Here is a 27,480-nt window from a genome sequence, read left to right on the forward strand (position 1 = left end):
TATACCCAAGTGTATCTGGAATAATCGTCAATGAAGGTAATGAAGTACTTGTAGCCACTCTCAGAAGGTAAAATAACAGGGCCCCACACATCAGAATGCACAATGTGAAAAGGAAACTCAGATTTACTATTTCTTTGAGGAACATGAGTTCTACAATGCTTGCTTAACTGACACGTTTGACAAGAAAAAATTAGAAACAGGCATTGACTTACACAGTTATGGGAAGACAAATTTCAAGGTCTCAAAAGACAAATGACCCAGACGACAGTGCCACAAATACATTTTACTCTTTTTGAACTGACCCATAGACTCTGTAACATGAAGGCCATCTGTATTCTCCAGCATTTAGAGTCCATCAACCATATGTCCCCTACCAATCGTCGTCCCCGAGGCCAGATCCTGAATCACACAATAGGTAGGGAAAAAAGTCACAGAACAATTTAAAGAATTTGTAACACTATTGACTGAGAACAAATTCATAGGGAATTTTGGAATATGAAGAACATCAGAAAGTGTAAGGCCGAGGAGAAGAGAGAGATTTCCTTGACCAGCTATGGAAGTGTATGATCCATCAGCTAGTCTCACTTTATCTCTTCCGGAAAGAGGGTGATAAGTTTGAAAGTAAGAGGACATACCAGTCATGTGTTTTGACGCTCCAGAATCAATGATCCATGGAGAGTCAATGTTGTGAGAAGCAACATGGAAAGCTGTGGCAGGATTACTTGATGTGGATGCAAAAGAGGTGGTGGGAGGAGCATCCATCTGGCGAATTGCTCTACCATAAAAGTCCAAATTGTCACGGAAGGAGTTTACAATATCCTCCCTTGGGTCAGATCCAGAGTAGCTATGTTGGCCATGTGGTGTTTGAGTCACAGTAGAAGTGGAGGGCTGATTTTCCCGAGTAACCATGTTGGCCATGTGGTGTTTCTTGGTACCTTGTTGCCCAGGCCTTCTAATAACATCCGAGCCTTGCTTCTTAGGTTGATCCTGAGCCCACTTTGGTTTCCCATGGAGATCCCAACAAATATCTTTGGTGTGCTAGGGCTTCTGACAATTTGTGCACCACAATTTTTCCTTATTCATGATTCTAGGTTTAGAAGTACTCAAAACCAAAGGTACACTGCCTTACAGAGCTGCTACAGTCCACAACTAGGCACTTGCTGATTTTCGGTTTCACAGAGAACCAAATACAAACATTGCAATTGCAGTACTAGTTTGTATGACCTGCCCTTTGTAGGAGTCCACAGAACAATATACGAACACTGCACTTGTAGTGTAACCAGGTCTAAATGACTTACAATTTTACAACTTTCATGCAGCTTCTCAGTAGGAACAACAATACAAGTGGTGGTTCACCACACCTAATCAGCTGATATCCACTTTCTAGGGCAGCCGAACAGTCACTTAGGGTTTAGGGCTCAACAACAGTCCCTTAGAGAGCTGAATAGAGCAACACACAATCGGAGGAGGGGAAAAAAATAGCTGAACAGTCCCTACTCAGATTTTAGGACATTAACAGTCCATCGAAAGAGTGCAAGAAGAGAACCATAAACAGAGAAACTTCAGTTCTGTACCAAGGTCACCCAAACTGTGAATAGGCAGTACACTCATGGACCCAATCTTCTCTGTAGGCCTGAACCCTTCTTCGTACATCTGGGATGGTTTTCTACAGTCTTCTTAGCTGAGCAACCCCAGAAAACATGTAGCCGAACCCTACACGGCAGTAGAAGAACAGTCAGCTTTCTTGTAGCAGAACCCTACACGGCAGTGGAGACAAACCGCAGCACTAGAGAATGCTTCCTCTTCCTTGTCTTCGAGCATCAGGACTATAGCTTCTACGCAGCTGTGAAGAGAGACCTCAGTTGGTTGTTTTCTAGGTCTAGTCGGTCCTGCTCTGGTACCATGTTGAGCAAAAGAAGAAGAAGTAGAAGAAGAGAGAAGAGGCTGCAGACTTAAGGCCTCGAAAGAACTGCTTCATGTGAGTGAAGCATTTGTATTTATACTATACTGGCCATACAACACAAGAGGTCTAAAAAATTACAAAAATACCCCTGTAGGCACTAAACCTGCGTACAGTACATATAATACACTTGTCAACAGAGATGGTAGGTGTTTTTTTTTGCTAGTTTCTGCAGTTGCTCTGAGGGGATTGGTTCTCTGGGGTTGGGACTTGGGAGTTGGTTCTTACATCATCTTATCTGTTACCATACAGAGTAAACATCTTCAGATGGTTATCTGTATGGCCAACCGTTTTGCTCACAATCTAGCAAGAGGTGTCAGAGGGGTTGATTTTTATTGGCAAGCCTTCTTCCTTGTTAGCTTTTGTAGTTTGCTATTGCTTTGTGTCCTGTTCTGGCCAGGTTCTGTAGTTCTCTTATTTGAAGGGAAAATTTTCTACTTATACATCTTTTTTTTTTTTTTTTTCAAATAAAATTTCCACAACCTTTGCTATAGGGAAATGGTAAGGGAATGCAAGCTACTATTGCAAATCTTCCTACTATCTTTTTTGTCCTCCCTATGCTTGCTTGTGTGGTAGAAAGCTAGTTTTAGATACAATTGTGCCTCTCTTTTTGTAAAATTTGACTTAAACATTATTCTTATTTGACAGTTATGGTTGTATATTACATTCTACAGGAACATTTTGTTTTCTGTTACTTTGTATCTTTTGTTTTCTTTTTTGGTCATTGTTTTTGCTTCTTTTTTTTGCATCTTGTTTTTTCACAATTATTATAGCAAGGTATTGATGATAGTGTGTTCTTTTCTTAATGCCATTATCTTTAGAAAAACTCCATGATCTTCCAGCTGAAAAAAAAAGAACTTAATGATCCTTTATTGTTTGTGCCACTAACTTCATCCGAAGGTTCATTCTAAGTTTGATACCTTGAATGTAATGGATAGGCATGCAGGGGGGATGTTTGCTCCCATGTTTTCTGATTCTTGGCTTTAAGTTTAATTTTGATGCCAGTACATTATCCGGTTAACCATGCTCTTACCAAATATCTTCTAAATCATTTAGGTCTTGCATGGTTATTTTGTGTTTGGATCTGCTTCATTATTTTCAGTTTACTGCATAGTATTTGATATCTAATAAACAATTGTAAAATTGTTCTTCAGGGAATTGAAATGCTTTCTCTTGGATCTTTTAAAACTGGTGCTATTCTTCTGGTAAGAACTGGGTGTATTTAATTACATATTTGCAAAGGAGTTTGTTTTCATGAACTGTATGTATGTATATATACATACGTATTCCTTGTTTAGGTTCTTTGTATATGTATTTTGTTGACTATATATTTTATGTTTTAAGAATGTGGACCATTGAATGTGCCAACTAAAACATTGGCTTTGTTAGAAGTGTTAAAAGCATGTTGGGTTTATTTATCTTGTTCAATAGTAGGTGTTTTGAGTTGACTGTTAACTATTTGTTAGAATTATAGTGGGTAGTTATTATAATGAAATAAGTGGGGAATTTTCTCCATTGTTTTTCTTCTTTCTTTCTCCTTTGTTCTCTTACTTCTTCTCTTCTCTCTGCTCTCATTTTTTCATTTGCAGGTTGAGCATCAAATATAAGCATAATCAGGAATGTTCTTAACTTTAAGTGGAACTCCTCCATTGTCCAATTAAAACTATTAAATCAGATATTTATAGTCCCTCTGTCCTTTTAGAGTCTATCATTTAATTTTTGAGTTCTTACCTTGCTTAAAAATTATGTTATGCACTTATGCTTGCATTATAATTTTCTTGGATACTCTTTTCTTGTTTTACACTTTACAACTTGAATGCATCCTAATCTTTTTTTTTTTTTTTTTGAGAGAAAGTAATGTAATGATTTATATTAATGCTACACTGTATGTATAGCATTTCTCTTTTTCTTTTTTTTTTTGATCAATAACACTTTCATTAACTCATCAATAGAAAAATTACATTAGGAAGACAAACACACTTATCTTCCAAGAACAAAGAGCCTCAAGAAAAGGAAAAAAAGAAAGAAAACACACTATAGTTACAGCTTAGCCCAAAATAGTGAATCCCTTTCTGCCCCTTGTTTAGCTAAACCGTCAGCTATGGAATTAGCCGATCTTTTAACCCAACGTATCTTAACTTCCATCTCCTGCGCCAGCCACTTGAATTTCCTCCTCTCATTATTGTACTTCCATAAGCCATTGTGATCTTTAATCAGCCACCCTATCACCACCTCTGAATCCCCTTCAATTAAGAGTTTCCTGATGTTCAATTCCTTAGCTTTTTGGACTCATTCCATAACTGCAAAGATCTCAACTCTAAGGGAGTCACCCACTCCAGTTGGGCTTGAGAACATGGCAGAAATGACCCCATTTTCATCCCTAAAAACACCCCCAATCCCTGATTGTCCCGGATTTCCCTTGCTACACCCATCAAAGTTTAGTTTCACGAATCCACCAGGTGGAGGGGTCCAAGCCACACACATTACTGACTTAGTCTATGTGCAACTTGCAATTTCATCCCACTTCCTCAACATGTCATCCACAGTATAATCTGTGAAAATCTCCAAAGATTTCAGCCACTGTACCGCCCTAATATGAATGATAGCCCTTAGATCTGTTGCTCCTCTCTGAGCTTCTGAGAATATCCTGGAGTTTCTAGTGTCCAACATACTGTAGCCCTTAGTCCTCTCCACATTGTCCTTCCCCTTTTTATCCGCCACCTGAACAGAGAAGGGGAAAAAGGCCCTGCAAGTCTGATGGGGGATTCCAACTACATCCAAATAGGGACAGAGCCCATTCCTACATTGACCTCGCAAAATGGCAAGACACCAGTAGGTGAAAACCAGTCTCCCCATCCGCTTTACAAAGAACACACCACTGAGGTGACAAGCAGGTATTGGGTCTCTTCTTTTGGAGTAGATCACCAGTGTTGATTCTTTCCAGATAGGCTTCCCAACAAAAACTACCAACCCTAGGAGGTATTGCTCTGCACCAAACCTCATCAACAGGAAAAGGAGGGAAGATAGGACTGGTGGACTGACTTAAGACTTTGAAGAAAGAAGCACAAGAAAAAATGCCACTGGGAGAAGGTGTCCAAATTCTAGAATCCTCCCTAGTGGGGTCTAAGACAATGTTATCAAGAATTGCAATAAGGCTCAAAATATTGTCAAAGTCCGAGTCCCTCAAATCCCTTAGACCCAAGTTCCACCCAATACCAGAAGTGGAAGAGGACGAGGTGGTAAAAGACGAGATTGACTCATTTTTCAAAACAAAAAGAGCATACAAAGAAGGAAACTGATCCTTTAGAGGGGCACTCCCCACCCAGGTTTGTTCCCAAAATTTTATGGAGTTACCGGAATTCAAATCATACCTGATGTTAGGGAAGAAAACTGATAACAGGTCATGAATGGCTTTCCAAGAAGAATTGCTTGTGGTCCTAGCTCTGATTCCAGCGTCCCATCCATTATGCTCCATCCCATGAATACTTGCCACTATTCTAGCCCATAACTTCTCCTTCTCCAAAGGGAATCTCCACAACCACTTTCCCAATAGAGTCATATTCCTTCTCCTAATATTCCAAAGCCCCAAACCTCCACATGTCTTACTCCTACAAACTATCTCCCAGCTAACTCTATGATCCTTCTTTTCCTCTCTCGGTTCCCACAGGAAATCTCTCATTAACTTCTCCAATCTATTAGCAACCTTCACTGGGATTTTAAACACCGACAGGAAAAAAATAGGTAAATTAGCAAGCGTGGCCTTAATAAGAATAATTCTCCCACCGAGAGAGAGGTAGTTCTTTTTCCATGAAACCAGTCTTTTTTCAAACCTTTCCACCACCAGGTTCCAAAAGCTCTCTCATGGGATTATCACCTAAAGGCAACCCTAAGTAGTTCAAAGGCCACCCCAAGACTTCACACCCCAGCACTCCAGCACTCTCCCTGATCTCTCCCTCCTCCAAATTCACCCCCACAACACAGCTTTTCCCAAGGTTAACCTTCAAGTTGGATATTTTCTCAAACAGTTGTATCACCGACTTCAAATTCCTTATAAAGCTCACATTACTGCCTTCACAAAACAGAATTGTGTCATCAACAAACTGCAAGTGAGTAAGGGGGGTTTCCACCCTCCCTACTCTCCATCCTCTACTGATAATATAGCATTTCTCTACACTGATAATATAGCATTTTTGAGAGAAAGTAATGAATGCATCCTGATCTTCTTAATTGTTCTTTTCTCTCTATGATGGTAGGCATTTCTCTACACTTTCTAGTCATTGTTGACCATGTTTCTTATCTGAAGGATGTTGATTCTGATAGATACAAATTGCAAATGTCCTTGAACTTTTATCTGTGCATCAGTTTTTCTTACATTTTGTCAGAGGGGGAGTTTTTAATCCCTTTTTCCCTCCTTTATATGCCTTTCCGGGATTTTCTCCCTTGTATATTTCTTTCTTTTTATACCTTAAAAATAATTTCTCCATTTGATAGTTACGTTTACCTTGCATATCTGTAATTACAGGCTGGCCTCTTTGTATATGAGATATTTTGGGTCTTCATTACTCCGGTGATGGTTAGTGTTGCAAAATCTTTTGATGCTCCAATAAAGGTCAGTTCATATTACTTGGCATTATCATTTGCAATGATCAACAAGTGGGGGTGTTATTGGTTTGCTTTATCTAATTACACTTTCTTGTTCCTTCTTGGTAGCTTTTGTTCCCAACGGCAGATTCTGCACGACCATATTCCATGCTTGGACTTGGTGACATTGTAATTCCTGCTATGACATTCAAGTTTTGTGTTCATTGCTATGCTTTTCCTTTATGTTAGATGTAAATCCCACCTGTAATAATTTGAAATAAAATAGAAAATAGAACAGAAGAAGAGTGAAGATGGAAGAGAAACACTGGAGAAAGATGGAAGAAAAGGGAAGGAAGGAAGAGAGAATTCAAACCTCTCTCCAGTGCCCACATTTATGTTCTTCTTTGATTGTAAGAAGGAAATAATTAAATGAATACCCTTAGTATGGCGACTAGCACTAGAAAAAATAATAAAAGAAATAAAACAGGCCCACTAACCACAGAAATAAAACATGAGCAGAAATCAACAAATAATAATGACTCATGGACCATTCGGCCCATTATCTCTACACCCCCCTCAAGCTGAGCATAGATATCAATCATGCCCAACTTGCTTAGATAGTACTATAACTTTGCCTTAGGGACACCCTTGGTTAGAACATCTGCTAACCGAGGCAATGAGAGGAAGACAGATTTCTTTGGAAGCCACTCTTTCTCTTATAAAATGTTGATATGCTTCAATGTGTTTTGTCCTATCATGCTGAATTGGATTGTTAGCTATGTTAATTGTAGCTTGGTTATCATAGTTCAACATCAAGGGCTTATCATATGCAATAGTCTTCTCCTCTAGAAGTGACCTGAGCCATCACAACTCTGAAACTCAATGTGTAATGGCCCTGTACCTTGCCTTAGATGAAGATCTGGCTACTACTGATTGCTTCTTATTTCTCCGAGACAATGTTCCCCACTACCAAAGCACAATAACGAGATGTGGATCTTCTATCATCAATATTACTAGTCCAATTAGCATTTGTATAAGCCTATAGCTTCATGTGTCCATGCCTAGAGAAGAGACTACCCTTTCTTAGAGTTTCCTTCAAGTAACACAAAAACCATACTACAACAGCCATATGCATGTTAGTTGTAGCTTGGATATCATAGTTCAACATCAAGGGCTTATCATATGCAATAGTTTTCTCCTATAGAAGTGACCTGAGCCATAACAACTCTGAAACTCAATGTGTCATGGCCATGTACTTTGCCTTAGCTGAAGATTTGGCTACTACTGATTGCTTCTTATTTCTCCGAGACGATGTTCCCCACTACCAAAGCACAATAACCAGATGTGGATCTTCTATCATTAATATTACTAGTCCAATTAGCATTTGTGTAAGCCTATAGTTTCATGTGTCCATGCCTAGAGAAGAGACTACCCTTTCTTAGAGTTTCCTTCAAGTAACACAAAAACCATGCTACCACAGCCATATGCGTGTCTTTGGGGCATGCATAGACTGACTACATTGACAACATATGAGATATCTGGCCATGTCATGCAAAGGTATAATAACTTCCCCTAAACTCTATGGAGCACTCCCTTGTCTATCAAGAGTTCACCATCATTAGCTGAGTGCTTATGGCTAGCATCAATAGGTGTAGAAGAAGGTTTGGCACCAAGTTTCCCAATTTCCACAACAAGATCTAAGACGTACTTTCATTGGGAGATTGTTGGGTTACTGCCCAATACAGGAACCACTTCGAGGGGGTTCACCTTCACAGAGAAGGAAAGAAGAAGAAGAATCATCAAAAGGAAATGTCTCTCGTACGCCTTTCTCCTTCCAAGACCACTATTTATACTATTTTATTACAATCATTATTTATTGATCGGTTCATAACCGATTCTGACTAACTATGTGTAGATTCCAATTGATTAAGCTGATGTGTCCTTCAGCCTGTGTGTACACAACACGAATTGGGTGGCGGGCCTGGGTCTCTCCTTCTGCCGTTGGGTGGTTGTCTGCATGGGCCTGAGTCTCAGCTGGGCATGATGGGCCCTACGGGCTCTCAACAATTGCCTCCCCCTAAAGAGCAAAGAGCAACCTTGTCCTCAAGGTTGAAAGAAGGGTACTGTTGTTTGATGTAAGAACAGGATTCCCAAGTTGCATCGTCTATAGGAAATCTAGACCAAGCGGTTAAAACCTCACGTATAAACTTCTTGCCCCTTTTGACCCAACGATAATCTAGCACCTGGATGAGGATCAGTTGTGGAGTGCCATCTTCAGAGAACTCAGGAAGGGTGTTGCAGACCTGAGTGCTTTGGTTGAGGCAAGTCTTCAAGAGAAAAACATGAAATATTGGGCATAATCTGGAGTTGGGGGGAAGGGCCAGTTGGTAAGCTACCTCTCCTACTCAAGCTATCACTCTAAACGACCCATAGTACTGGGGGGATAGCTTCTTGTTTGCTCTTCTCGCCACAGTCAGCTGATGGTAGGGCTGCAGTTTCAGACAGACTTGGTCGCCCACTTGGAACTGCACTTCTCTATGCTTTTTGTCATAGTGACGTTTCATCTGAGACTGAGCTCTTCGTAAGTGTTCCTTCAACTACCTTATGATTGCATCCCATTTTGTTAGGTGGGCATCCATCTCCCCAACAACTGAGGACCCCACTTCGTAGGGTAGAATGGACAAAGGCTCCCTCCCATACAATGCTTGGAAGGGGGTCATACTAGCTGATGCATGGAAGGAGGCATTATACCAGATCTCTGCCTAGTGGAGCCATCTTGTCCACTATTTCGGTCTGTCACTGGCGAAACAATGGAGGTAAGTCTCCAGGGACCGGTTCACCACCTCAGTTTGGCCATCTGTCTGAGGGTGGTAGCTAGTTGAATAGTGTAGTTCAGTCCCTTGGGCCCTGAAATAGTCCCTCCAAAACCTGCTCATAAATGTAGGGTCCCAATCTGTTATAATGGACATCGAGGTGCCATGGAGTTTGGAATATCTTGGATGAAAACCCGAGCCACATGGGAAACTGTATAGGGGAGGAAAAGAGCAGAAAAATGGGCATATTTGGTAGGTCGATCAACAACCACTAAGACAACTCACTTACATTTGAAGTAGGAAGGCCCATAATAAAATCCATGGTGATCTCTTCCCAGACCTTATTGGGTATGGGTAGTGGCTGCAAGAGCCCTGCCGGAGTCTGGCTATTGTATTTTCTCTGTTGACAAACATGGCATGCAGCAATAAATTCTCACACATGTTTCTTCATGCCCAACCAATAGTAGTGGTTAGAGAGGTGCTTGTAGGTATGTAGGGTTCCCTAGTGCCCTGCAATAGCTGATTGGTGGAATAACTGGAGAAGCTCTTGGCAGTATTCAGAATTTGGGGCGACTGCCAGTCGGCCCTTGTAGAAAAGATCCCCTTTTTAAACACTGTATCCTGGAACGTCAAAAGGGTTCTGGGCCCAAATACCCCTGATATGCCCTAAAGTTGGATCCTGCTGGGCTTCCTAATTTGGTCCAATAGAGGACAAATGGGCCTGGATACATCCATGGAGAGGAATTCAGTGGTTTGGGAAGGGGCATTGGTGGCCCGATTTGTGGCCCCAGGCCTGTACTCAATCTGAAAATCGAAGCCCATTAATTTATAAGCCCATCTCTGCTGTTTAGGTGTTAGAACTGACTGATCCAAGAGGTGCTTGAGGCTCTGTTGCCCTCCACTTCATGACACGATGATCATCAATTCTTTTTCGTAAGTAGACTTAGTTTGGGTCTGGGGTGAGAGGGCCTTGCTGTAGAATGTTATGGGCTGGCTGTCTTGCATCAAAACTACCCCTAGACCCGTCCCCGATACATTGGCTTTGACAATAAAGGTCTTGGTGAAGTTAGGCAATGACAAAATAGGGGGAGTAGAGACAACAGTCTTGAGGGCTTCAAAGGGGCCTGTTCGACTGAGTCGTCCCATTGAAATCCATTGGTTTTTGAGTAGTCGGATCAGTGGAGCAGCAATCTGGCCATACCCCTTTATAAAGCAATGATAGTATCCAGTTAACCCTAGGAAACCGCTAAGGTTTTTAACCGAGTTGGGCCTGGCCCGCCCATGTCACCATTACTGAGGTCTTTTTTGGGTCAGTCGTGACCCTTCCCTGTTCCACGATGTGGCCCAAGTAATGCATTCATGTTTGCCTAAAAGTGCACTTAGATTCTTTGGCAAACAGATGGTGTGCCTTCGTCACTTCAAATGTAAGCCAGAGATGATTCAAATGGGAATCCCAATCTGCACTATAAACCAAGATATCATCGAAGCAGACCAAAATAAATTGACAGAGATATGGTTTGAAGACTTTGTTCATTAGAGCTTGAAAGGTGGACGGTGCATTGGAGAGCCCAAAGGGCATGACCAGAAATTCGTAATTTCCCTCGTGGGTCCAGAAAGCAGTTTTATGGACGTCATTAAGGTGTACCCTTATGTCCTTATCTGGTGGTATCTTGACCTTAGGTCCAACTTAGAGATGACATTGGCTAACCCTATCTCATCCAACAACTCATCAATCACAGGTATTGGGAATCGGTTCTTGATTGTGATTTTGTTCAAGCCCTATAATCTTCAAAAAACTGCCGTGATCCATCCTTTTTCTTCACTAAGAGTACTGGAGCTGAGTATGGGTTGGTGATGGGCTGTATTTATTTCTTTTCAAGCATCTTCTTCACTATTTTCCTTTCTCGGTTTTCTGGAAATGGGGGTATCGGTAGGGGCCCTTGGCTGTTTTGGGATTTTGTGATTGGAGAGTCTGGTTGGTGGCGATTCAGAAGGTTCTTGAAAGATGAAGGCATAGGTCTGCAGTAACTAGGTTAAGGCATGTCAGTTTATATTGTTTTTCAACTCTGAAGTGGGGGAGGTTAACTCAGGTCTTGTTGGGCCGAGGCATAGGTACATAAGGACAGGGTTCCATTCAATTTGGCATGTCCTTAATATGGGCCCATACTCCTCAGCCTGGGTACCTTGTTCTAGTTCCAACTAGCTTATAATTTTGGGGGCGATTGAAAACTCCATGGTCATTCGAGCCTAGTTACAAACGACCTGGCCCAACTGACTTAACCACTGGATGCCCAGGACAATGTAAGCCCTGCTGAAACCCAGTGGTTGTAGGGCCACTGTGAGTTCTTGCCCTTGAGCCTTCAGCTTAATGCGTTTGCACAGTCCTTCACAAACCACAGTGGAGATGACTGCCATTTGCCACATGCACCTTGAAAGGTTTTATGGGTTGGATCGCCAACCCTAGCTGTTTGGTGAGGGTTTTATGGGAGATGACTCCCATTGTCCTCTAGTATGATCACATTTCAGCCCTCAATATGCCCTTTAAGCTTCATGGTTTGGGGGGAAGCTTGTCCGGTTAGGGCATGAAGTGAGATCTTGAGAGGGGTTGTGAGTTTTGGGTTCAGTGAGCTCAATCAAGTCGAGCTGCTCCTCTTCCTGGCCCAGCTTGGTCTCATCATTGTCCTCAGCCTGGAGCAGGAATAGCTGTTGTATTTTACAGCGATGCTCCAGTGCGAACTTCTCATCGTACGTGTAGCAGAGTCCCTTCTCACATCTGGTTTGCATTTCAGCCTAGGTGTGTTTCTTATAAGGAAAACTGGGGTTGGGTCCTAGCCCTGTGTAGGTTTGGGCTGCAAGGGTCCATTAGGCTTGGGCTGGTTCATGTCACCCCTTTTTGTTGGGGTGGGTAGATGGGGAGCCGGGTTTCATGTAACCTTCTTCAAGCGGTCCAACCGCTCCTCATGAATGCAAGTGAGGCCCGCAGCAACTGCCATTGTTGCTGGGTGCCGTGTCTTAACTTCCGATTGGATTTCATCTCGCAGACCTGCAATGAAACATCTGACGAGAACCCTCTCAGTTGAGTCGTGGACATGGGTGGCCAACTTTTCAAATTCGTTCTGGTACTCTAGAACAGTTCCCGTTTGCTTAATCTTAATTAGATTCTCATCTAGGTTGTCGTAACTAGTGACACCAAATCTTTGGTACACTGCCTCTGTGAGATTTCCCTAGGTCAGGCAACGGTGCAATCAACAGTATCCCTAAAACCATTGCAGAGCATCGCCGGTCAGGTAAATGGAAGCAATGGTCACCCTCTGTGGCCCAACAATCACATGGTATTCAAAGTAACGCTCTACTTTGTAAATCCAAGAAACTAGATCCTCACCTGAGAAAGGAGGGAAGTCCAGCTTGGGTGTAGGAATGATCTCTCCAACTCCATGCCATGCTCCACTATGGCTCGACCCCTCTGATCGATTACCTTCAACCTCTAACTTGCGGCTGGCAACACTAGAGAACTGGATCACCACCGCAGATAGGGTCTCCTTCAGCTCCCTGACTTCAAGTTTGTCCAAACGGTCATCCATGGTCACTGTTCTTGTTGCCGGCATCGATCTGATACCATCTTGTTGGGTTACTGCCCAATACAAGAAGCACTTCGAGGGGGTTCACCTCCACAGAGAAGGAAAGAAGAACTAGAAGGAAATATCTCTCGCATGCCTTTCTCCTCTCAAGACTACTATTTATACTATTTTATTACAATCATTATTTGTTGGTTGGTTCATAACTGATTCTGACTTCCCGTGTGCAGATTCGAACTGATTAAGCTGATGTGTCTTGCCTCTAAGTGTACACAAAACGAATTAGGTGACGGGCCTGGGTCTCTCCTTCTGCCACTAGGTGTACTTCTACATGGGCCTTCTCCTGGGCTTGAGTCTCAGTTGGGCATGATGGGCCCTGTGGGCTCCCAACAGATATGAAGATGCCATCTTTAGTCTTGGCAACTTCAATTCCCAAGAAATATCTAAACTCCCCTAAGTCCTTAGTTTCAAATTCTGAGTTAAGAGATGTAAACCTGTCCTTCAAATCTGATAGAAGAATACTGGTTATAGCAGAAAAGAGAGAGAAAAGAAGATTACAGTAGAATAGAAGAAGAAGATGGAGAAGAAGAGAAATTCTCTCCCTTCACTAATCTTTTATTAATCAGAATTAATTATGCTAATTACATGTTTGCCCTTAAGTGGGCGGCCAGATAAGAAATAGCTTAGATGTAAATCAGTCCTCCTCTAATATCAAGATTAAACTTAGTGATTAGTAAAGGCTTCAGTACATCTTGCCCAATCTGCATCAATACATCCTGCCCAATCTGCATCAGTAAAGGCTTCCAGCTTCATGTGACCATGCTTAGCAAATAGAATACCTTTCCCTGGAGTACCTTTCAAGTAGCACAGAACCCTTTCTACAGCAGCTAGATGAGTATCTCTGGGAGAATGCATAAACTGACTGATAACATTGACTGCATAGGAAATATCTGGCCGAGTCATGCAAAGGTATAACAGCTTCCCAAGCAGTCTCTGAAACACTACCTTATCAGACAAAAGTTCACCATCTGTGGCAGAAAGCTTATGATTAGGATCAATGGGAGTGGAGATGGGTTTAGCTCCAAGTTTACTAGTTTCAGCAAGAAGATCAAGGACATATTTGCGCTGAGATATGAATATACCATCCTTAGATCGAGCAACTTCAATGCCCAGGAAATACCGAAGGTCTCCCAAATCTTTGATTTCAAATTCAGAGTTGAGAAATGCTTTTAGTTTACTGGCCTCATCAATGTCATTACTCGTGACCACAATATCATCAACATAAATAATCAAGAAGGTCACCAGAGAGTCATTTCTCTTCAAGAACAGTGTATGATCAGATTGTGTTTGAATGTAGCCAAAAGAGAGAAGAGCAGCCTGAGATCTCTCAAACCAAGCCCGAGGAGATTGTTTGAGACCATAAATAGATTTGTGTAGTTTACACACCTTGCCTTTCATTTCTTTCCCATACACTCTGGAGGTAGAGACATATAGACCTCTTCATGCAGTTCTCCATTCAAGAAGGCATTTTTAACATCGAACTGGTGTAGGGGCTAGTCAAAAGTAGCTGCTAGAGAAAGTAAAACTCTGACTGAAGTCATCTTAGCTACAAGAGCAAATGTCTCAAGATAGTCAATGCCATACATTTGGGTGTAACCCTTAGCAACTAACCGAGCCTTAAACCTCTCAACAGAGCCATCAGAGTGATATTTAATAGTAAACACCCATTTACAACCCACTGGTTCCTTCCCTTCCGGCAAGTCCACAATATCCCAGGTATGATTCTTATGGAATTCATCAAGTTCGGTCATCATAGCTTCCCTTCATTCAGCTTGAGATAAAGCTTCTGGTACAGACCTGAGTATCACATGGGAAGAAACAGAGGCAAGAAAAGAGTAGTAGGAAGGGGAGAGAAGGCTGTAAGATAAGTGTTTGGAGATACAATGGGCTGTACACTTCCGCTTGCCCTTGCGAAGATCAATGGGAAGGTCAAGGTCAGGAACATTCTGAGATGGGTCAGTAGAGGGCTGACCTGTTTCCTCAGGAATGATGGGAGTGGCAAGATGCTCTTCTGAAGGAGTGGAAACAACCTGCACATGTCTGAATCTCTGCCTTTGGTACCACCTTTGGAGAGCAGGAGTAGAAGCAGGAGGGGGAGCAGGGACATCAGGGGTAGGTCTAGTGGAAGAGGTGGACACCCCATGATCGGACTCACAAGGGATGGGAAGAGGAACAGCTGGAGACATAGTAAAGTACTCATCAGATTTCTCCCCCTCAGGAGGAATACTAAAGAAGAGAGTCAACTCTGCAAAGGTGACATCCCGAGATACAAAGCGGGTGCCACGAACTGGATCAGAACAGCAATAACCCTTCTGTGTGGAAGCATATCCTAGAAACACGAACTTATGAGCCTTAGGTTCAAACTTGTGCCTTTGGTGACTATGAATATGCACATAGCAAGTACACCCAAATACACAGAGACGAAGAGAAAAGAGATCCTCATCCGGGAAGAGAAGACTAAAAGGGGTTTTAAAGCCAAGGACTTGGGAGGGCATACAGTTGATCAGAAAGGTAGCAGTAAGAACAACATCTCCCCAAAACTTTATAGGAACATGGGATGCAAATAAGAGGGATCTAGCAACTTCAACCACATGCTTGTTCTTTCTTTTCGCCACCCCGTTTTGTTGTGGAGTGTAGGAACAAGAACTTTGATGAATAACCCCAAAAGTTTCAAGATAGGTGGAGAGGGTTCTCTCAAAATACTCCTTAGCATTGTCAGAGCGGAATATTTTGATATGGGTATTAAACTGGGTGAGGATGAGTTCATGAAAATTTTTCACAATAGCTAGTATTTCATCCCTGGATTTCGTGAGATAAATCCAAGTGTAACGTGAATAATCATCAATAAAAAGGATAAAGTACCTGTAACCCCCCATGGTTGGCATGTGATATGGCCCCCACACATCAGAGTAAACAATATGGAAAGGAGAAAATGATCTTTTATTTCTAATTGAATAGGAATGTCTACAATGCTTTGCCAGCTTACATGATTCACAATGAAGACTCGATAAAGACACTCCTTTAAACATATCTGGGAACAGATGACTCAAAGCAGAAAAGGACAAGTGACCAAACCGAAAATGTCATAATAAAATTGTTAACAGACTCTGACACGACTGACTCTAAGGCAACTCCATGAGGTGGTTCCAAAGCTTGATCTGGTGTGTCCAGCAAGTATATTCTGTTTGCCTCATGGCCACTCCCAATCATCCTCCGAGACTGCTGGTCCTGAAAAACACAAGGAGTGGGAAAGAAAGTTATGCTGCAATTCATTGACTTTGTTAAGCTACTAACAGATAAGAGGTTTGTGTTAAGCTTAGGGACATGAAGAACAAAAGATAAGAACAGGGTGTCAGAGGTCTTTATATCACCTTTACCAAAGATGGGGGCAAGGGACCCATCGACAAGGGATATTTTCTCTTTCCCAGAGAGGAGGTGATATGAGCAAAACAGGTGGCTGGTCATATGGTCTGATGCACTGGAATCAATAATCCAAGGGATTTTATGATTACCTGAAGCTGAAGCATGATTTGCAGAAGCACGAGTACCTGAGTGAACAAAAGCCGATGAAGATGATGTACTGTTGGAAGGGTGAGTTGAAGAAACCATAGCTTCCAGGTGATTTAGGAGCCTCCCATACTTCTCAAAATCCAGCTTCATTGCAGCCAACTGCTCAATAGTTGATTTTTCTTTGCTTTCCTTACTTCCCCCTTCAGGCACTGTAGCAGCATTAGTAGTCTTGGATTTTCTCACCTGACTGCCTTTCTTAGGGTTATTATTGTTCTTAAACCTATCAGGAAGAAGTTCAGGATGAAGCTTCTGACAGGTGTCCTTTGTATGCTGTGGTTTCTTGCAATATTCACACATATGCTCTCTTTTTTCAGTAGGGCCCTTCGGTTTCATTCCCGCATGTGCAAAATGTTCTGTAGATGGACTCTGCAACTGCACCTGCCACCTACTCTCCTCACTACTTATCATAGCATATGCCTGTGAAAAAGTAACCTCATCCCTGGCCAAAATGTTCTGTCTGATAATATCAAAATCAGGGTTGAGTCCAGTGAGATACTCAATCAAACACTCTAATTCTCTCCACTAGTTTTCTATACATTTCAACATCCTTTTTACTCTCCCATACCACTGTCTCCATAACATCAATTTCCTACCATTGGGATTTTAGTATAGAGTAGTAGATTGCTACACTCTTCTTCCCCTGTCTCAGGTTCTTCACGTCACTTTTCAATTTGTATGCTCTGGCTACATTCAGTTTCTGTGAATAGGTCTCAGTTACACTGTCCCATATCTCCTTAGCCGAAGACATCCAGAGATAGTGCTGGCTTATATGGGGTTGCATAGAGTTGACTAACCATCCTATAACAGTATAGTTCTTTTGCATCCATCTTTCAAATTTAGGGTCTGTCTGGGTTTCACCTTGCTGCCTAGATACCCGAGTTTTCCTCTACTACAAACATAGATTTTTATAGACTGTGCCCAAGCAAGATAGTTCGTCCCATCTAGCTTAATTGTGGTAACACCAGTCAAAACGGAATCTACTGAAGCAGGTCCAGAAGCTAGCACCTGCTTGAACTCACTTCTGTATGCCTCCATTAATCAAACGGAAATCAAAGAACTGAAAATTTTGACTATGTAAACTTACTTGAAGTCAAACCAGAATTTGGGTACTTGAAAAACTAGGGTTTTGCTCCATCCAGCAGATGGGAGGAAGAGAGAAGACACTGCCGCACCCACCAGACTAACCTAAACTCTTCCGAACCTGAACCGCCCTCCTTTAGCAGTCACAAGACACCTTCCAAGCACAGAGCGCCACCCCCAAGCTTCACCTTTCTTGGTAACCTCGAAAATCTCTAGTCGGCTAGTGTTTTGGGCAGCAGCAAAACAACATCATTACTTGACAAAATCTGGCCAGAACTAAACTCTCCAAACCCTTCTACCAACTAGGCAAGTGATTCTCTATACTATAGAGAACCTATCTTTCCATACACTCTCTTGATTTTAGAGTGTACATGAACAAAGAAAAAAGAAGGAAAAGGAACTGAACCTGCTCTGATACCAAGATGTAAATCAGTCCTCTAATGTCAAGATTAAACTTAGTGATTAGCAGAATAGAACAGATCTGAATAACTGTATAAGAGAGGAAGATGGCGAAGAGAAGAGGTAAGAGAAGAAGTCGAATTAATCACCCTTCTCCTCTAACCCTATTTTATTAATCTCTAAAAAATTGATGATGAGAAGTATATCCTTAAGTGGGTGGCCAGCTTGGCAGTTACATAAAGAAAATAAAATAAGAACAAATAACAGGCCCATTAAGTGAGGCCCATCAACGTAAAATAAAAGATAAAATAAAGGATATCACACGAAAGGCTGTTAGGACCCATTCGGCCCAGTCTCTTTACAAGCTTAAAAGAAATTAAAAAGAAGTTAACAAGCCCATAAAGAAAATGCCCATTAACACAAAGTAAATAAAACACTGCTTAAGCATAAAACAAATACTTGGGCCCATTCGGCCTTGTCTCTCTACATTAAGAAAATTCTTGAATGCCTGGACCGGCTCTGTATCACTGTTGTAACCATGATATCATTAATATAAATAGTAAGGAAAGTAACTTGAGTACGTCTCCTCTTAACAAACAAGGTATGGTTAAACTGTGTGTGTAGCCGAGAAGTGCAGCTCTGAATTTGTCAAACCAGGTTCATGGGGATTGCTTGAGGCTATAAAGGGGTTTCTTCAATTTGCACACCTTGCCTGCATTTCCTTACAATACATGCCTGGAGGAAATGAACCTTTTAAGTCATTTCCCCATTTAAGAAGGCATTCTTAACATCAAGTTGTTATAACGACCAGTTAAAACTCACTGCCAAGGACAATAGAACTCTCACTGAGGACATTTTAACAACTGTTGAGAAGGATGTCTGTAAAGACATTCGCAACAAGTTTTATAGACAAGGCTATAGATGGTTATCTCCTTGTTCAATGTTGCGGAGATCTGCCATTGTCAACCTTTGTTCCATTGTAAACTACTTCCCTACGAACTTTTCTACCATCCTTTGTATAGGTGCCATTGGTACGAGGGAGTGTACCTTGTGGGATAAGGCCTGTGAGCTATTTGTGCCAAGTAAGGTTTCTGGAACTGGGCCATGCGTTGTTTACTCTGGCTCACCTCGACTGATGCTTGAACATACTTGTATAGTTCCTTTCAACTAATCGTCATGGGAGGCACTCAGTGGTGATTTACCTCTTCTAGAGAGGCCACTTGAGTTGGTACTGAGGGTAGCTGCACTGGCCACTAGGTCAGTTGGAGGAAGCGGCATTGTTGTCTTATTGGTTACTACGATTTCTGGGTAATTAGATACTGGGCATGGGTCATCCTTGTTTTGTTGATGATGGCCGTGCTGATGAATCATCTCTTTATTTTCCTCTTATTGTTGCTCAAGCTTGTCGATCTTCTTTACTTTCTGGAGGGTGGTGAGTTACTTGATCACTAAGGCTGTAGACCTTGTTGGCGAGGATCTCTACGTCGCCACCACCCTCATATTCATAATGGGACTTTGTGTCCTGTATGTGTTCTCCTGTTAGTTCTTCAATGATGGGAAAGAGATAGGTTCCAATTGGGGTTTTGGGTTTTTTTTTTTAGGATTTCACCTCTATGATCAAACACTCTAGAGATTCTAAATGTAGGTGTGTAGGTTATGGCATTGAGGAAATAAGTACAAAGGATAGAAGGATGGCACTCTCGATCTCTCTTGGTGATAGTCATGGTGTCCCTTCTCTTTGCATGGTCGGGTATTTAGTCATTGTGCTAAGGCCATTGTGCCCTTGACTTTGTCATAACTTGTTGGGTCCTAATCACTATTTGTGCACGTTGTTTGGCACTTTCTTAAGGCTATTGCGATGGTTTCTACCTACCCTTTATATTGCATGATGGGTTTTTCTATTTCTATACTCATACAATAAGAATAATAAAAATAATCAAGTAGCAACAATAATAAAAACCTTGGCTTTGTTTGCAGAATTCTCAGTTGATGAGTTGCAAAGAAAATGGAAGGAGATAGCAGAATTTGCTCCAATAAAGAAGGCCTCAAACTCTTGTTGGCTCCCTCCACCTCATGGCTTTACTAAGCTGAACTTTGATGGCAGTAGCATGGGTAATCCAGGGCCATCTGGAATAGGGGGAGTAATAAGAGGTGAACAGGGGAATATGTTAGCTATGTTTTCTGGACCAATCGGGGTGGGAGATTCCTTGAGGGCTGAGATACTTGCAGCTCTTGAAGGGGTACAAAGGATCAAGGATATGCAAATTAACAAGCTGATCAAAGAAGGAGATTCTGAAGTGATGGTAAACTGGCTAAAAGAGGATATCTCTAGACTTTGGAATTACAGCAATGAAAAGTGGAAATTTAAATGGCTGACTAAGGACATGGAAATTCGATACAAATGGGTAAAAAGAAGTGCCAACTCATTGGCAGATGGTCTAGCTAGACAAGGGGTGAACAGAAATTCTATATTTTGGGCTGTATTGTAATCGTTTTTTGGTGTTCAGTGGTTGTTCTCAGGAGCTAAGATTGTTTAGCTCCCTTGCTCTGTAACTTTTCATAATATTAATACAAAACAAAAACAAAAAAAAAAAAACATACAGAAAATTTGGATTATCATTTCAAGGAAAAATTCTACTACCATTTTTTTTTTTTGTAAATAGTTACAAGAAAAAAGCTACATTGTCATAATAAAAACTATTTCAAGCACATCAAAATGGCACAAACAAAGGGTTAAAACTTAAAATCCACCAAACCAAAGAATAAAGACCAAAACAGAGAGAAAATATAGAAAAATGGGGGATTTCACATACCTGAAGCATGAAATCTCCCTTGGTTGTAGTGCTGATAGGGTTCTTTTGTCTTCTCTACAGAGAGGGGCACTCGATGGAATTTTTGGAAAAATTTGGGGACAGTTTTGTCCCACAGAAAAGAAATAGGCACTTTTTCAACAAGTGTTTAAAATAAGCTGGCCTAGGGTTGCTTATTTTTTAAGCACTTGTTTTCAAAATAAGTACTTATTTGCCAAATAGGAATAAGTACTTATTTTCCACTTATTGTGTGGTCCCACCACTTATTTCAAGTACTTTTTTGAATGAGTGTTAAACAACTCCAGAAACAAATATTTCAAAGATTTAAAAGACACATGACCAAGGTGGTTGTGCCACAAATAGACTTGACTTTGGAGTACGAGATGACACATTGAAGGCAAAGGCTGTGTTTAGGGGTGAGCAAATGGGTAGGTTCTACCTAGAATCGAAGGGAACCGACCTCTAACCGAACTTGAATTGACCCTATCCAATCTGTGACAGGGTAGGGTCTGGTTCCAAATTCTTGGAACTGATCCCCACCCAGGCCATTTCCAGGGTCCTAGGGGTTTACCCTACCCGAACCGACCCAATGAACTGGCTTTGGTTGGCCTTGGTGGGACCGACCTTGTTGGAACGTACCTTGGAACCGAACTTGCATTGAAATAAACCCCCAAATACTTTTGGGGATGTGAAGATTTGAACCCAAGCATTCATGGTTACAAAGGTCATGGTCTCACTTGACTTGACCATTGAGTTACTTAAGTGATTTGATCATTTGTTTTCATTTTAATATTTGAATGTGTATGATACGTAGTGTAAAAGGTAATATTTACAAAATTTAAATTTAATTTATATGTTTTTAACCATATAATGATAATCTACGTATTAAGTTGTCCAATTTAATCGATAAAGATAATATAAGTTTTAAACTATATATTATATTTATTTAAAAACAAGTTTTTAAAGAATATGCTTTTTTTGTGAAGGGGGAGAGTAGTACAGAACCTACCCTGGAACCACCAAGCCCAGAACTGACCCTGGAAGCAACCTTCACAAGGTAGGTTCCGGGTTCTTCCATGGAATCGGACTGAACCGGCCCATGTTCACCCCTAGCTGTGTTACTTGATGTAGATGCAAAAGAAGTAGAGGGGTAGGGCTGTAGTTTCAGAAGGTATAACACTTGTACCCTTTTTTAGAGGAAGGGTACCTAAGAAAAATACAAGGGATAAGTTTAAGGTCAAGCTTACCCCATGTGGTTGACAAGTCATGAACAAAACATTTACATCCAGAGACTTGGAGAGGGATAGAAAAAACAGGGGACTAGGGACAAAGGAGCTGATAGGGGGCCTGTACTTGAGGATTTTGCTCGGCATATGATTAATTAGGTCAGTGGCTGTGAGAACTGCATTACCCCAAATCTTCTTTGGTATGTGCATCTGTAATAAAAAGCCACAAGAAACTTCCAGCAAGTTCTGTTCTTTCTTTCTGCAACACCATTTTGTTGAGGTGTTCGAGGTCAAGAGCAATGGTGCAACATCCCACTTGGAGAAAAATGGTTATTGCTACCTATAGTGAAATACTCCTTAGCACTGTCGGATTGAAGTATTTGAACATGCACATGAAACTGAGTATACATCAACGAGTGAATCCTTGATAACTTGAGGAGCTTCATCATGAGAATGAAGCAACTAAACCCATGTGTAGTGAGAATAGTCATGAATAAATGTTATAAAATTTGTGTATTCGTCTATTGGCCATGATTACCAGGACCCTACACATCGGAATGAATAAGATGAAACAAGAAATCAGATCTTCTATTACTCACTGGGAAAGATGTTCTACAATGTCTGCTTAGTTGACAAGTGTGACGCTGTAAATTGGATACTGACACAAACTTAATAAAGATGGGAACAAGCACTTCAAAGTTTCAAGGGACACATGACCTAAAAGATGATGTCATAAGTAAATCTAATTGAGAGTAGAATTTTGATTCTCACTCAAAAAAGTTGTAGTGGGAGAAGACTTTCGTCCAGCACCGTCATCAAGAATATAGAAGGCCATCCACCATATGATCCCTACCACTTGTGAAACAGAAATTACAACAAAGTGGTTATCCAACCACCCATAGACACAATGAACAATGATTTAAAGCCCCAAACGAAGCGAATTACAATAATACCCAAAACAAAAGTAGCATTCAAATATTTTGACAGGCTATCTACTTCCCTAAGGGCATACCTATAAATCCAAGGCACATGGTGTCTAGAAGTAGTCCAGTATACATCCAAATTTGAATCCCCCCTCAAGTTCCAAATTCTTGAAGTTAGACTGCTTAGCAAAATTTAAGCCTTGCAATAAAGCCATCAGCTCAGCCTTAAGTTAATAGGAAGTTTTGAAACATGAAGGGTGTGGGATAACACAATTCGATTAGGAAGGGATATAGTTCCTCAATCGATAATGGAAGAGAAAGAACTATCTGCCAGCCTTACTTTATCTCTCCCAGATAGGGCTGATAAAAAGAAAAAGGATATGGCTTACTGGTCATGTAGTTGGAGGCCCCAGAATCAAAACTCTGTTGATTCCTGGTTATCTCAGTTGATGGAAAATGAAGCAAAAGGAATAGAAGATGATCCTTTTGGTGGCAAAGAGACCTACCAACAAATTCCAATTTGTCACGCATGGAACCAAGTAGCTCCTCCCTAGGTACAAAACTCTGATAGGGTCATAGTTGTCAAGGTGACTAGGCGAGGCTAGGCGACCATGGGGCGCCCAGGCGCCTAGGCGGTGGAATCCAAAAATATAAAATCTATAGATTTCAGCCATATAATCATATTCACATATATTAATGATAGGTACAGCTGTTAAAAACTGAAGTGAGAAGTGAGAACAATGACTGAATCAGTGAAGGGAGGAGAGGAGTATAGGGTGGAGCCCCTGTTTTTTCAAAAAAAAAAAGCAAAATGAAGATGATGATGATGATGACTGAGGAGTATAGGGGTGGAGCCCCTGTTTTTTTCAAAAAAAAAAAGAAAAGATGTCTGAGTTGAGAAGAGAGAACTCAGGACTGATTCAACTGAAATCTGGAAAAGAGAAAGAAGAAGATGATGAGTGCAGAAAGGGACGACTGGCGGAGCCCCTGTTTTTTTGAAAAAAAAAAAGGAAAAAATGTCTGGAATCTGGAAGAAGAAGAAGAAGTTGGGCTGAGGTGCGATGGAGTTGGGCTGGGGCTTGAAGCCTTTGGTTCTCCTCCTCTCCAATGGAACCAAAAAAAATCCCTTATGACAGAAAAAAAAGGCTGTACACTTGGTCTTAATACTAAAATGATATCATGTAACTAGATTTATTTTAAAAGAATAAAACATCCAATAAAATATCAAAACGATAAATTTAAAAAAAATATCAAAACAATAAATTAAAAAAAAGTTTTTAGATGAATGTAGGTGCCTGTCTAGGCGCCTAGGCACCCGCTTAAGTCTCTGGGCGGGCACCTAATATGCAAAACTTATGGCGTTTGGGCGAGGCGACCATGAAAAACCGCTTAGTCACCTAGGCGTCACCTTATCACAGGGTAAATGATCCATCTGAGAAAACTGATCATCATGAACAGGTATACAGGATGCAACATTATCTGAATTAGATTTCTCCTTTATTTATTCTCAACTGCTTTGGGTTTTCCCATCAATGTAAATATACTTTCAGCACCTTGAATGCCATCCATTAACCTCCACTTCTCCAGGAAAAACCAGATCATACAATTGCACAGGTTGCTAACATCAGAAAAGGAACTAACATGTGATAATAGAAAAACACACCTGTTGGTTCGGCTGATATGTTGTTATTCTCTTGTCTGGGCTGGGTATTAGAGTCTCTAGTTAATGGGCCTTAGTAATTGGGCCTAATTGTATCTTGTGTTTTATTAGACTGGGTGTCCCATCACTAATCAGGGGCATCCTGGTCCTTTCATGTAAATTATGTATTGCTCTTATATTAGTGAACAGGGCCGGCTGATGAACAGTGCCCATTCGAACACATCAGACTCTCCTCTCTTCTTCTTCCTCTTTGTCTTCTTCTCAGCTCTCTCAACAGGTTCAGTTCGGAAAACATGGTATTAGAGTTCTAGGTCTGGTCATAGAACACCTCTCTCGCCTGGTTACAGCCAAACCTATACCTAAGGTTTCCCTTGGTTGTAGGGCCCAAGGGGAGTTGGTCCCAGTAGCTGATGCCCTAAGAGATACATAGAGCAAGGTGTAGCCATTCGGCTAAGTGAGATCTGTGTAAAACAGATCTAGAAGAGAGGACTGATTTCAGCAGTCCTAGAGCAGTTCGTGGGTGAAGGTTAACCTGCGATAGCAGTGATTGGTGTGTGGTAGAAGCCACAACAGCTAGGTCAGGGTTGCAGCAACAGTGGCCAAACACAGCAGAGTTTTTTTTTTTTTTTTGGCTCGGCACTTCAACTGTAAGTGGCAGCTTGCGACAGCAGTGGGTGGAGCAGTACAGCAGAGTGGGAAGGGTATTACAGCCTTAAAATAGACTCTCAGGTCTGAGATTACAGTGCTGCAAGGTCCGGAAGTCTGAAGAGGTTTCACATAACCTGTGTGACAGCTTTGGTACTCTTGCAAGTCGGAGAAGATGTCTTCCATATCTGGGGAAGTTTCTTCTAGAGATATTAGGACTAGTGGGAGGTCTCCTAATTTGGAGAACCCTAATTTGCACAGCCTACAGATAACAAGTGTGTTACTTGATGAATACAACTTTAGGGAATGGTCTGTTTTGGCCATGCTCTTTATCACATCCCGGGATCTAACAGGCTATTTGGACGGGCAGAAGAAAGAACCCGAAATAGGGAGTGCTGAATATGTTGTTTGGAGAAGAGAGAATGCTACAGTCATGTCCTGGCTGCTTGCTTCAATGACTCCCAGGGTAGCTAGGACGGTTCAACACTTCTCCACAGCTGCCAAGATATGGGAGAAGGTGTCTAAGACCTATGGGCAGAAAAAGAATAATGCCTGAATCTATAGACTGAATCAAGATATTGCTGCCCTGAAGCAAGGAGAAATGAGTGTTGCTACATACTTTGCTACATTAGAAGGATTGTAAGAAGAGCTGGATCACCACCTCATCATAGACTGGGAGAATGCCAGAGATAAGGAGAAACACGGCAAACAAGTTGAAGAGGGTAGAGCATTCAAATTTTTGGCTGGCCTAGATCCGGTATATGAGAACATAAGGTCCCAAATTCTGGGAAGAGATGAGATGCCTGATCTACATCATGTCTACTATCTTGTGAGAAATGAAGAGGTGAGAAGAAAGGAGATGCAAGTTGATGCCCAGACTAAACCAGTAGAGCAGTCTATAGAACATTCAGCTCTCATTTCTACAAGCCAAAGGGGGAACAAATTCTCTGACAAGAGACACCTGAAGTGTACTTGCTGTGGGGGAGAAAAACATGTGAAAGAGAACTGTTGGGTTCTCTACCCTCATTTGAAACCAGCAGCATTGAGGAAAGAGAAGAAGCACTAGAAGGGTCATTCGGCAAGTGGGAACCTAGCAGCAAGTCACAGTGATGGAGGTTCCAAACACTCATCCACAATTGCTTCCTCTTCTTCGGGATAGACTACCAGTTCCCAAGGACATGGGCCTATGGATTTCACAGCTGATGAGGTAGAGGTACTTAGCCGGGCATTGGCCCGCCTAAGGACAAATTCTCTTGCTTCCACCTCCCTTGCTAGATCAGGTATTGTTTCAGCATTTAGTGCAACTAGTTCCATTGATCCAGCCTCCTGGATTATTGATTCCGGTGCAACTGACCACATGACTCACATGTTTTCCTTATTCTCTTCCTATCATTTAATGTCTGGTCAAGACAAGATGAAGGTTGCTGATGGTTCCCTCTCTACCATATCTGGGAAAGGAGTGGTTGACCTAAGCAAGGACATCTCCCTCAAATCTGTCTTACATGTTCCCAATCTCTCTTCAAATCTTTTATATGTTTCAAAACTTACCAAGAACTTGAATTGTAGCATAACCTTTTCTCCTACCCATTGTGTTTTTCAGGACAGTTTGACGAAGAGACAATTGGGAGCGGTCATGAGCGAGGAGGCCTCTACTACCTGGATGCAGACATCAGTTCAGCCCTTCAAACATCTACTACTAGTGGTCAATCTAATTTGGAGTCATTATCTAAGTTGCACCTGTGGCATGCTAGACCAGGTCATTTACAGTTCTCGTCATTGGAAATGTTGTTTTCAGAATTGTTTCAAGGTGTGTCAAGTCAAAAGTTAGTCTGTGAAGTCTGTCAATTATCAAAACAGTGTAGAACTGTGTACTCAACTTCTAGTAATGAAATTCAAGCACCTTTTGACTTAGTGCATTCTGATGTTTGGGGTCCTTCTCCCATTGTTTCTGTGGATGGCTATCGACACTTTATCAGTTTTATTGACCACTATTCTCGATGCACATGGATCTACTTATTAAAGACACGAGATGAAGTGCCGCGGGTAACCATGGCATTTTGCAAAATGATTGAAACACAATTTGGCAAGAAAATCAAACAATTCAGGTCAGATAATGCTGCTGAATATTTCGAAAGATCCTTAAACTTGTTTATGGAGGATGCGGGAATGATTCACAAG

At 41.5% G+C, this 27,480-nt stretch overlaps 1 protein-coding gene across 11 annotated transcripts in view; it reads left to right on the plus strand.

The window, feature by feature from the left end:
* The window catches only part of LOC148871786 (signal peptide peptidase 1-like), a 112,142-nt gene that overhangs the window by 16,597 nt on the left and 68,065 nt on the right, over window positions 1-27,480 (plus strand). For all 11 annotated transcript variants that reach the window (XR_016107502.1, XR_016107503.1, XM_088971167.1 and 8 more), the window contains exons 6-8: window positions 3,115-3,165; window positions 6,483-6,569; window positions 6,671-6,739. Coding sequence is in view for 9 of the 11 variants with exons in the window: in XM_088971167.1 (XP_088827293.1) it covers window positions 3,115-3,165; window positions 6,483-6,569; window positions 6,671-6,739 (207 nt within the window). In the remaining 2 variants the exon portion in view is untranslated. The remainder of the gene's footprint in view (window positions 1-3,114; window positions 3,166-6,482; window positions 6,570-6,670; window positions 6,740-27,480) is intronic.

The sequence above is a fragment of the Nelumbo lutea genome, chromosome 2 (assembly GCF_056320005.1).
Source record: "Nelumbo lutea isolate HS-2025 chromosome 2, American lotus-T2T, whole genome shotgun sequence".
Lineage (NCBI taxonomy): Eukaryota > Viridiplantae > Streptophyta > Magnoliopsida > Proteales > Nelumbonaceae > Nelumbo > Nelumbo lutea.